Here is a 12,509-nt window from a genome sequence, read left to right as displayed (position 1 = left end):
CCAATTTTGGATGTATCTGTTGGTGAAAGTAAATTCCTATGCTGTAAAGAACAATACTGCATAGGAACCTGGAATGTTAGGTCCATGAATCAAGGTAAATTGGAAGTGGTTAAACAGGAGATGGCAAGAGAAAACATTGACATTTTAGGAATCAGTGAACTAAAATGGACTGGAATGGGCAAATTTAATTCAGATGACCCCTATATCTACTGCTGTGGACAAGAATCCCTTAGAAGAATGGGAGTAGCCCTCTTGGTCAATAAAAGAGTCTGAAATGCAGTACTTGGGTACAATTTCAAAAACGACAGAATGATCTCTGTTCATTACCAAGGCAAACCATTCAGTATCATAGTAATCCAAGTCTCTGCTCCAACCACTAATGCCAAAGAAGCTAAAGTTGACCGGTTCTATGAAAACCTTCTAGAACACACTAAAAAAAGATGTCCTTTTTATCATAGGGGTGAGTAAAATTCACTCAGTCATGTGCGACTTTGCAACCCCATGGAATATACAGTCCATGGAATTCTTCAGGCCAGAATACTGGAGTGGGTAGCCTTTCCCTTCTCCAAGGGATCTTCCCAACCAAGGGATCTAATCCAGGTCTCTCACATTGCAGGCAGATTCTTTACCAGTTGAGCCACTAGGGAAGCCCAAAAATACCAGCGTGGGCTATCTCTTCTCCAGCGGATCTTCCTGACTCAGGAATCAAACCGGTTCACCTGCATTGCAGACAGATTCTTTACCAACTGAGCTTTCAGGGAAGCCTCATCATTGGGGACTGTAATGCAAAGGTAGGAAATCAAAAGATACGTGGAGTAAACGGAAAGTTTGCCTTGAGTACAAAATGAAGCAGGTCGAAGGCAAACAGAGTTTTGCCAAGAGAATGCACCCTAGCAAACACCCTCTTCCAACAGCGCAAGAGACAACTCTACACATGGACATGACCAGATGGTCAATACCAAAATCAGGTTGTGTTCTTTGCAGGCAAAGATGGAGAAGCTCTATAGATGCTCTATATAGAAGAGAAGTTCTATATAGATGGAGAAGCTTTCAGCAAAAATAAGACTGGGAGCTGACTGTGGCTCAGATCATCAACTCCTATTGCAAAATTCAGACTTAAACAAAGTAGGGAAAACCACTAGGTCATTCAGGTATGTGGAGAAGGCAATGGCAACCCACTCGAGTACTCTTGCCTGGGCAGTCCCATGGATGGAGGAGCCTGGTGGGCTGCAGTCCATGGGGTCGCTACGAGTTAGACATGACTGAGCGACTTCACTTTCGCTTTTCACTTTCATGCATTGGAGAAGGAAATGGCAACCCATGCCAGTGTTCTTGCCTGGAGAGTCCCAAGGATGGCAGAGCCTGGTGGGCTGCTGTCTATGGGGTCGCACAGAGACACAACTGAAGTGATTTAGCAGCAGCATTCAGGTATGACCTAAATAAAATCCTTTACAATTATACAGTGGAAGTGACAAATAGATTCAAGGGATTGAATCTGATAAAACTATGGATGGTGGTTCATTGCATTGTACAGGAGGCGGTGATCAAAACCATCCCTAAGAAAGAGAAATGCAAAAAGGCAAAATGGTTGTCTAAGGAGGCCTTACACATAGCTGAGAAAAGAAGAGAAGCAAAAGGCAAAGGAAAAAAGGAACGATACATCCATCTGAATGCAGAGTTCTGAAGAATAGCAAGGAGGGACAACAAAGCCTAAGTGAACAGTGTAAAGAAATAGAGGAAAACAGTGGGATGGGAAAGACTGGAGATCTTTTCAAGAAAATTAGAGATGCCAAGGGAACATTTCATGCAAAGATGGGCTCGATAAAGGACAGAAATGGTATGGACCTAACAGAAGCAGAAGAGATTAAGAAGAGCAAGAATATACAGAACTATACAAGAAAGATCTTAATGACCCAGGTAACCATGGTGATGTGATCACTCACCTAGAGCCAGACATCCTGGAGTGCGAAGTCAAGTGGGCCTTAGGAAACATCACTACAAACAAAGCTAGTGGAGGTGATGGAATTCCAGCTGAGCTATTTCAAATCCTAAAAGATGATGCTGTGAAAGTGCTGCACTCAGTATGCCAGCAAATTTGGAAAATTCAGCAGTGGCCACAGGACTGGAAAAAATCAAGTTTTCATTCCAATCCCAAAGAAAGCCAATGCCAAAGAATGTTTAAACTGCTGCACAATTGCACTCATCTCATATGCTAGCAAAGGAATGTTCAAAGTCCTACAAGTTAGGCTTCAACGGTATGTGAACTGAGAACTTCCAGATGTTTAAGCTGGATTTAGAAAAGGCAGAGGAACCAGAGATCAAATTGCCAACATCCTATGATTGTTGGATCATAGAAAAAGCAAGAGAATTACAGAAAAACATCTGCTTCTGCGTCATTGACTATGCTAAAGCCTTTGACTGTGTGAATCACAATAAATTTGTGTGGAAAATTCATTAAACAGTGGGAATATCAGACCACCTTACCCGCCTCCTGTGAAACCTGTATGCAAGTCAAGAAGCAACGGTTAGAACCAGACATGGAACAACAGACTGGTTCCAAATCAGGAAAGGAGTACATCAAGGCTGTATATTGTCACCCTGCTTATTTAACTTACGTGCTGAGTACATTATGAAAAATGCTGAGCTGGATGAAACACAAGCTAAGATTGCTGGGAGAAATATCAATAACCTCAGATATGCAGATGACACCACCATTATGGCAGAAAGCGAAGAACTAAAGAGTCCTTTGATGAAAATGAAAGAGGAGAGTGAAAAACCTGGCTTAAAACTCAACATTCAAAAAACAAAGATCGTGGCATCCGATCCCATCACTTCATGGCAGCTAGATGGGGAAACAATGACAGACTTTATTTTCTTGGGCTCCAGGATCACTGCAAATGGTGACTGCAACCATGAAATTAAAAGACACTTGCTCCTTTGAAGAAAAGCTATGACCAACCTAGACAGCATGTTAAAAAGCAGAAACATTACTTTGCTGCCAAAGGTCTGTCTAGTCAAAGCTATGGTTTTTCCAGTAGTCATGTATGGATGTGAGAGTTTGACTATGAAGAAAGGTGAACGCCAAAGAATTGATGCTTTTGAACCGTGGTGTTGGAGAAGACTCTTGAGAGTCCCTTGAACTGCAAGGAGATCAAACCAGTCCATCCTAGAGGAAATCAGTCCTGAATATTCATTGGAAGGACTGATGCTGAAGCTGAAACTCCAATACTTTGGCTACCTGGTGGGAAGAGCTGACTCACTGGAAAAGACCCTGATGCTGGGAAAGATTGAAGACGGGAGGGGAAGGAGACAACAGAGGATGAGATGGTTAGAAGGCATCACCAACTTAATGGACATGAGTTTGAGCAAACTCCGGGAGACGGTGAAGGACAGGGAAGCCTGGTGTATGCATTCCATGGGGTCGCAAAGAGTCGGACACGACTGATCAACTCTGAACAGCACCACTTAGAATAGTTCTGTAGCAGCAAAGTACTACTTGTTGAAAATCTCCCTCTCCTTCAACTGTGTTCTTGCTGGTCACCCAAATATATAGTACTTCTTTACCTCAAATTATAAATGGGTGGGAAAAGGCAGTAAACACCATGCGTTTGGGCAAAAGCACTGACTTTCCAGCTGCAGAGGTCAAGGAATTAGTGCGCTGGGCGCTGCTTTGAGGGTAGGAAATTATTTTGCCACATGCAGTGGGCGGGGATGGGGAGGGGGCAGGAAATGCTCAGGACTTTGTGATCTTTCTCACGGCTTGTTAAGTAGAGCAGTGGTTTTATTTATTTTTTCCCGATAAACATTGTGCTCAGTACAGTAAGGAATAGCTGTGGGTAATGCTGTGTGTTGTAATGTCCACTCTCATCTCATCTGTGGCCAAGCATTGCAGAAGCAGTGCCTTCCTCAGTGGGGCAGTGGCTTTACATTGGTGTTGAAGGAGCCTCAGGGGGCAGGGAGTTGCACCCTCTCCCCTTGGTCTTCTGTGTGTAATTTATGTAATTTATGCTTCTTCTTCAGATGGTGTTTGGAAAGAATGAGGGATTTGCTTAAAAGGAAAGTCTGCTGCTGGTCTCAGGAAACAAAGGAGCTGAGAGGGTCCTGAAAGTCCATACCCCACCTTTTTCTTCGTGGGTTGTTCTTCCTGTTTGCGGCGAGGCACAGGGCTTTATGAAAGTGTGTGGCAGAGGATTCATCTGGCAGAGAGAAGGGGCAGGGGAGAAGGGTTGGAGGCCAAGCAGGTGAGACATGAGGTGGGGGTTTCTGAGCTATGCTGGGAGCAGCAATAAGAGAGTGTAAAAAATGTGGTGGAAAGATTGTCAGTTTGGATTCAGGGGCAAGAGATAAAGACAGATAGGTCAGTCTCAGGTTTCAAGATAGAAAATTCTGTTTTGAAAACTTAGAATAGTGATGTCTGCCACTGAGGCTCCTGTTCCATGTGAGTGGCTGTGCAGTAGGGAATTTCCAAGGACCCTCTCAAGGTTGGACAAGCCAGGGATGCGCAGCACGGTTTGCAGAGGCCAGGCCTCGGTGGTGACGGCAGTGTGTTCTCATTCTTTGGTGGGTGCTAACGCCATCTGTTCTGTTCTTCTCCCAGAGTTTCCGGTTCGGTGTAGAGATAGCCTACGTAGGAGCTACCATCTTGGATGTCTGCAAGCGAGTGAGAAGGAAGACATTGGTTGGAGGCAACCATCAGAGTAAGGCTGCAGTTCCTCGTATTTGTTACACAGATTAGCTTCCCTCGTTGCCTGGATCGGCCCCAGAGTTTGTGCTCTCTCCCTCAAGGTGGCATCCGGGGTGACTCAAAGGGGCAGGTGGCTCTTCTGTCCCGCACCAACGCCAATGTGTTTGACGAGGCTGTCCGGGTCACAGAGGGAGAGGTGCCTGCCCGGATTCACTTGATTGGGGTAGGAGTGCATGTCTGTCCTCTGCTCTCACTCGGAAACCTCACCCACACACAGAGCCGATGAAAGTGCCCCTCGCTCAGACTCATCCTGCACACAGGAGTTGGGGTAACTGTCCTGCGTCTGCGCTGGGAGACACTCCCTCCAGCTGCTCTGCTCCAGCGAGTCCTGTAAAGTAAGGCCCAGCAAGGACCGCGGACCTTTTCCCCTGCTCTCTAGAAAAAACTCCATGCTCTTCTCGCCTGTGTGCATACACAAAAGCTCACCGCATTTGTGCTCTGGGTGCAGTTTGAGAGTCTGTTCCAAAAAGCCAGCTCATTTCAAAATCCCACCTGTACATCCTCTTTACATTGTCTTGTTAACAACAGTAATGAAAACAAAAAACGAAAAGAAGCCCAAAGTTTCACCAGCAAACTTTTTCAGGGGATTAAATCGTTTGGATTGGACAGAATCATTGATATTTGGACACTTCTCCAGCCAGAGGAAGAACGGAAGAAACGTGAGTACTGCCTGGCCATGTGGGGCAGCCACAGGCACCCTGGTGTCGGGCGGGAGGTGGACGGGCGTGTTGAGTCGCTTGTTGTCTGCCCTGGAGGAGCCGATATGCTGCTTCTGGCAGCGGCACAGTTCCTGAGGCCACCTGTTCTCAGAGGCGGTGACAGCTCTTTCCAGGCCCTGTTCTCGGGAGTCTAGATCTCTCTCTCACACACTGGCCCCGCGGCCATCATCCTCACCCTCTTTCTGTTCCGTCTGCCTGAGGACCTCACACGTGGTGACTTCTACCTGGGCCCTGTGCGATCGTTTCTAACACTTCCATAGCACACTTGCTTTTTCATTACCGCATTGTTTCAAATCCCCGACGAGCAGGGATCTCAAGGGCAGAGCTCTTGACCCCAAACTTGATGCACAGGCCACTGTGCTAACTCACCCCGAGGCCCAGGGCAGGTCGTTGGTGCCGTCGGGCCTGGAACCAGGTCTCCAGCTCTGAGACCATTCATTTGTCTCATGGTCTGTTAGGAATGTGGAACTGCCACCACCGAGCATGGGTGCAGCTGTGTCCCCCTGACCCACACGCATGTTCCCTCTAGGAAACCTCATCATTAAGGACAAGTTCATCAGGAGGTGGGCGCACAAAGAGGGTTTCAGTGGCTTCAAGCGGTACGTGACCGCAGCTGAGGACAAGGAGCTGGAAGCCAAGATCGCGGTCGTGGAGAAGTACAACATCCGCATTCCAGAGCTGGTGGCGAGGATAGAGCGGTGCCACATAGAGGACTTGGACTTTGCAGGTGAGGACATGGGGCAGGGGCGGCCTCTGGGGCTCTTGCCAGCGTGGACTTCACTTTCTGGGGCAACCACACCAGCGAGGGGAGCCGGGCTGCCTTCCTCCCGCCCCTCCTCTCTTTCTGCTCTACTTCCAGCGGGAAGAAGGGGCTCCTGAGCCCCAGCTCTGCCAGCCACCGCGTGAGCCTTGGCAAGCTCCCGCCCTCCCCTGGGCCTGTGTCCCCTCGTGTGCAGGCAGTGGGTGGCAGGTGGCAGCCGTGAGCTCTGGGCCAGACTCTGCCGTGTACTCAGCCCCTGCAGTGGGCTTCTCATCCCCCTCACCTGTTTACTGTCTCCCTCCCTCCCTTTTTTTTTTTCAAGCTGAGGTTCCCTTTTCTGCAGAGCTGCACCCAGGCAAGAAAACGCAGTTAGGGCAGCATACACTTTTCTCCCCTCCCCTGTCTCCCCCTGCCTGCCCTGGCTGACGGTCGGCTGTGTTTCTGCTGCAGAGTACATCTTGGGCACCGTGCACAAGGCCAAGGGCCTGGAGTTTGACACCGTGCACGTCCTGGACGATTTTGTGAAAGTGCCCTGTGCCAGGCACAACCTCGCACAGCTGCCCCACTTCAGAGTCGGTGAGCACACGGAGTCCTCATTGTGGGGCTGCCTTGCTTTTTCTGGGATGGTGTGGCCTCTTGGAAGGATCCTCCTAGAACAGAAAGGGCCTCCTGGTCCTCAATTTATTATTCTTAGACTGTGGTTTTTAGAAAAACTGAGCTTCCAGGGTCTGCTTCCGTCAGGCTTCTCCAGGGGCAGGTGGGCTTATCGCGTCTTGGTATTTCCCCATCAGACAGAAGCTCTAAATCATCGTTTACCTACCTACCAGGGTGTTCTTCCTGTAATTTTTTTTTTTTTTTAAAGAGGCCTGAGAATCTTAAAAGGCATCAGTGTACACTATCATTGGCTTCTTTTGTATCAGTTTATACTTGAGGCTACCTGTTAAACTCTAAGCATTGGTGCTGTTTGTTTGGGGTTTAAGTCTTAGAATGAAACCATTTGAAGTCTTCCTATAAACAGACAAAATGTCTCTTTTAGTCATGGAGTCAAAATTTGGGTCATAGCCTGCATGGGCAAGCCCCAAATAGAAATACTAAAAATTCCTTATCTCTGACAAATATATTCCGAAAACAAGAGGAAGACATAGTGTTGAACATATGTTGCTGTGGAGCAGGGAGACGCAGTAGCCACAGAGAGATACCAGCTGCTCTGTCTTGAGGAAGTGAAGTTTATTGAATAATGTAATAGAGTGTGGCCACATGCAGCCCTTAGCACAAGTGTCACTGTGCGTTAGGATTACGGCCAGACTGTTAGCAGTCCTGCTCTCTCATTGGTTGGTGCCAAAGGGGCCCCTCCCACAGGCAGCCGGCTGTCAGGGAGCGACTTTTAGCGGTCCATTCAGCCAGCTGTCAGTGGAGTGGTGGTCATCAGGAGAGTGAGGTAAGAGGCGGAGCCTGGCTTTCTCCCTGGGGCCCTTCAGCTCACCCTTCCCTGGGCCAGCACGTGAGCCAGGGACCCAGGGAACAGGCTGGGGGCCTTGTCCTGCAGGTCTCCAGAGCCTTCACCAGGACTGCACCGTGGCTGGGCGCATGCCTTGAGGTGGTGACCCGGTCCCTGATCCCCGCCTCTGAGACCTCACGGCAGCGGCTGTCTGCATGTGTCACCGTCTGTGGGGCCTGCCCCCACCATACTGGCAGCCTGCAGAGCCTGAGGGCCGTTAGGGCCTGGGTGCCTGGCTCCCTCAGTGATGACAGCCGGGCGGGGTCTGGAGGCCTGGCCCTGAGGGAGCCACCAGATGAGATCTGCCTCCCCTCAGCCAGAACCCGAACTCAGTGAGTGACGGTTGTGCCTGGGGACTGTGTCCTTTCTTGTCAGAACAGAGCATAATATTCACTTGGTGGAGGTTTATAGGAGCATGGTTCCCTGACCGTGACCTGATCTCAGGAACACAGGCTCTGCCACCAAGATGTTTGCAACAACTCGCTCATTCCTCCCTCCCCTTCCCTAGAAAAGGGCTTTGCTGAGAGCTCTCGGGGAGCTTGGGCTGTTTAGGGCACAAGCCATCCAATTCCTTGCAAACCCTGCATTAAACTCTTCTCTGCTCCAAAGTTCAGTGTTGTGGTGTTTGGCCTCATCCTGTGCCCACCCTTCTAGGGCGGATGGCACAGCTCCTCTTGTGTTCCCAGACCCCCGACGCCTTGTGGAGGGCTCCTGTGTGCAGGCACTGACAGGGCAGAAACCGTGCAAGCCCATCCAGACTGGCTGAGGGAGAGGGAGGGCGTTTGGAGGGAAGAGCATAGCCCCCGAGACAGGAGCCTCAGGCGCCCTGGGTCCCTTGTGTGGCTGTGGCTGAGGTCTGTCTGTCCAGGGACTTCACCTCCATCAGCCTGATTTCTGCCAGCCTCCTGGTTGCCAGGATGATGCTCCAGGCACGTCACTGCTGACCACGCACCAGGTGCTGGGTGACCAGTGAACAAGCCCCCAGGACTTGCCAGAGGCAGCACAAACAAGAGCTCAAGGTCCTGTGTCCCTTGTCTTGTAAGGGTTGTTTGTTCCTGGAGTTGGTGTTGGTAGGAAAGCTTCATTTATGAAGCCAGCAGATCTTTAGGGATTTTTGCGGGGTGGGTGGGGAGTAGTAAATGTTTAGATCAGGACATAAATTTTTGTAAGCAGGCTTGTGTGTTGATATATTTTTTTTTTTTCCCTTTTCTTTCTTTAGAGTCGTTTTCTGAGGATGAGTGGAATTTACTGTATGTAGCAGTAACTCGTGCCAAAAAGCGGCTCATCATGACCAGATCTCTGGAGAACATTTTGACTTTGGCTGGGGTAAGCACAGACAGTTGTTTGCTGACTCCTGGTTTATAGATAAGCCTGGCTTTTCTTAGTCTCTAAACCAGTACCCCAGAGAGTGAAGTAGGAGAGTAAATCTTATGTACAAATTCTCTACCTGTTGTGTGAGTTTCTGCATGAACTTTGATCTTATGTATTCTTAGAACCTGCAGCGTCATTTTCTTGTAGAACCTGCGTTACGGTAGTGGTTAGATCTGTAACAGAAGCAAATTATCACATTGGCAGTTGATAACAGATAGCTTGTAGAGTAGTGATACCATTTCACAACATGGATTATATGAGGAAATCTGAGACATTTTAATGTTGAGACAATGATATATTGCAGTCCTACATCTGCGTATGTTTGGAGTCCATGTCTCTGAAACACCAGGGACTTTTCTTTCATATCCACAGCCCCCGTTATTGTCTCATAAAATTTATGGTGATTCCACATGGCCTCTACCACCCGATCCATAATCATACTTTTATGATTATCTCGGAAATGTCTTTTTATAGTTGATTTGTTCAGATCAGGACCCAGACAGACGTTTGGTTATTAGGTCTCTTAAATTTCTTTATTTAGAGCAGCCCAGGACCCCTCGCCCATCCCTGACACTTCTGACTGTTTGTGGAAACTGCATCAGTTGTTCCCCAGAGCGTCCCCTCTTTTCCGTTTGTCCTGCAGTCGCCTGCCCTGGGTTGCCATCACAGGAAGTCACCTGAGGGGCGTGACTGGGCTGGGGTCTAACTGTTCTGGCAGGAACCCTCCACGGTGCGGGGGCAGCAGGCTTCACTCTGTGCTGTGTCCCGTCAGGAGGCAGCGGTTTCAGATTCTCTCCCTCTTAGTGATGCTCAGGCTGTTCACCTCTTTAGCAGACAGAGCTAGGAAATCCATATTTTTGACACTGATCATTTCAACCCCAGTCTTTAATTTAAGCTTCTTGTTGAATGCAGCACAGATGTATAAAATAGACACGCAGGCGCAACAGGCAGAGGTGGGCTGCCCTCTGTCTGCACCGTCGGGAGCGGGTGGCCAGCTACGCTTACAACCCTCGTCACTTATGGTTCTCCAGCCCAGTCCTTTAAGGATTTTTACGTCTTTACACATTACACAGTTTACTTTCTTTTACATTTGAATCTTTTCTCTTACACTGAAACTCTTGGTTCAGAACCGTATTTATTAATTGCTTATTTCTATTATTCTGGGTGTCAAATTTTTCAAGTAGTACCAATATTACTGTTGACAGAATACTGTGTGGAATTAAAGATTTCCTAACAGGTCTGTCTGTTAATATTCCACTGAAGATGTGTAGTCAGAGTACAGTGTTTTGAAGTACCATGCTTGAAATGAGTCTTTTCCCCTCTGTGTGACTTGATCATCAGTTTAAGCACAGGTAGACATATTTGTTTATCTGCAGCCCCTACAAGGATTGCTGTCCTTCTTCATTATCTTTTTTGAATGTATAAAGCTTATGTTTCTGAAATCAGAACTTTGTAACAGGTGTCCTTTGAGAAGTCTTTTTCCCTCCATATCTCCTGTAGACTTTCTCTCCTTCCATCATTGATAGCTAGTTTTTAAAAATTAGTTTTTGATATTTTTTTGCAGATATTGACAAATATGTATAGATGTATTTTTCTATTTTCCTTTTCCATGAAAGGTAGCATTCTATAATATTCTATACCTCACTTTTTATCAGTTTCTAAAGCTTTTTCTCCTCCTTTTTATAGCTGAGTAGTATTCACTGCATCCATCTGACATGACTTATATAGTTCCTCACCCATGGATATTGGCTTTTTTCCAGTCTTTTGCATTTAATACTTTTGCCACCATGCATGATCTTAGGCACAAGTCATTTTCTGTTTTAGTTAATGCATCTTGGGGATACAATTCTACAGTCATACTTTCTGGGTAAAGGATAATGAATGTATCACTTTTCTAGGTTTTGCCATATTCATCACGGGAATTGTATGTCTTGGAGTCCCACAAGTTTTGTGTTAGAGTCTCACAGACTTTTTAAAGCTAACTGGAAGTATGTCAGTTGCTCATGCACACATTTTGTGGGAGAAATGAGCTTTCTCCAAGGAGAAAAGAACACAGACTCTGCAGAAGTGCTTCCTTCTCACTAAGGCTGGTTAGGAGACACCTGTTGGTCCAGGGGCTAGCACGGCCCATTTGTGTGACCAGATGATTCTTAGTCTGAAGGGCCTTGTATGAGGGGAGGACTTCTGCTTTTTCTCTGTTGTGGCTTATGACTCCATCTGGGAACATCCTGTTTCAGACGTGGTGAGGTCCACCCTGGTCAGCAGTTAGTTGTTCGTACACACTGGCAGGAACATGAGCATTTGTATATTTTCTGTTCTTTCCTGTAGCAGGTAGGCAGACCCTGAAAGACAGAAAAACCACATAAATCAGAACCGTAGACCTGGATTTTGAAAAAAAAAAAATTGGATAAACAGCTAGTTGTAATTCAGAAAAACCCGTGAAATCATCCTTGTTTTGTCGGCAAGCGTTGGAGGTCTTTCTGGTGTGCCAGTCCAGGTTGCCCTCTGCCGCGGCGGCAGACCAGACCCTGGTGCCTGTTCTCGGGCGTCTCGCATCTGGGAGGGCGCTGGCATTTGACGCAGCGTCCACTGCGTGCAGACGATGTGCGCCTGGCACACACTATCGTGCATCTTATCCAACAGCCAGCTGACCTGGGTGCTGGGTCTGTGCCTTTTGCAGGTAGAGCAGCAGAGCTCAGAGCTCGCTCACGGGAACAGCCAAGGGCTTGGGGAAATGGGCATGCACAGGTGTTTGAAGCTCACTGGGCTGTGAAGAGAACATGCAGATCATGTTTAATGTCACAGAGCAGGTCAGCCTCAGATAAAATCCAGAAGTAGTCCTAAAATATTACAGCCGATAGTGTCACATGTTTGTCCATTAAACGTTTTTTTTTAAACCAGTCATTTTAGTAAGAATGCAGCTGGACTGGGTCCCGCTGTGCATGTTCTTTTGGAATTGGTGTTACGTGCAGGGAAAAGGCAGAGAAACAACGGCAGCCGCTGTGGTCCGTGCTTTTCTTATCTTGGGACTCATATGATGTCCTAGAGTGTTGGACGTCCAGGTAGAAAATTGCAGAGGCGCTGCAGCGACACCCTTGTTCTCTCCTCCCCAGGAATACTTCTTGCAGGCGGAGCTGACGAGTAACGTGCTGAAGACAGGTGTGGTGCGCTGCTGCGTGGGCCAGTGCAGCAACGCCATCCCTGTGGACGCCGCGCTCACCATGCGCAAGCTGCCCATCACCTACGTACGTGTCTCGGCCGCTGCCGCTGCCCTTCCCAGCGTTTAGCTCAGTCATCCGAGCTTTATTGCCAGGCAGCCATGAGCCTGTCCGGGCCATGGGTGAGGGAGGTGAAGGGGAAGCTTGTCTGATCCTTCCATGAGGAGGTCTGGAGGTGACCTGGGGACATCAGAGTGAC

At 48.0% G+C, this 12,509-nt stretch overlaps 1 protein-coding gene across 1 annotated transcript in view; it reads left to right on the top strand.

Annotated features, from left to right (window-relative positions):
* The window catches only part of FBXO18 (F-box protein, helicase, 18), a 34,718-nt gene that overhangs the window by 21,287 nt on the left and 922 nt on the right, over positions 1-12,509 (top strand). The window contains 7 exon segments of the mRNA XM_010837471.1: positions 4,598-4,697; positions 4,786-4,907; positions 5,328-5,403; positions 5,993-6,190; positions 6,674-6,799; positions 8,941-9,047; positions 12,206-12,337. Coding sequence (XP_010835773.1) covers positions 4,598-4,697; positions 4,786-4,907; positions 5,328-5,403; positions 5,993-6,190; positions 6,674-6,799; positions 8,941-9,047; positions 12,206-12,337 — 861 coding nt within the window.

Source organism: Bison bison, unplaced genomic scaffold (assembly GCF_000754665.1).
Source record: "Bison bison bison isolate TAMUID 2011002044 unplaced genomic scaffold, Bison_UMD1.0 scf7180017864073, whole genome shotgun sequence".
NCBI classification, from domain to species: domain Eukaryota; kingdom Metazoa; phylum Chordata; class Mammalia; order Artiodactyla; family Bovidae; genus Bison; species Bison bison.
This window is presented reverse-complemented; position numbering and strand designations above follow the sequence as displayed.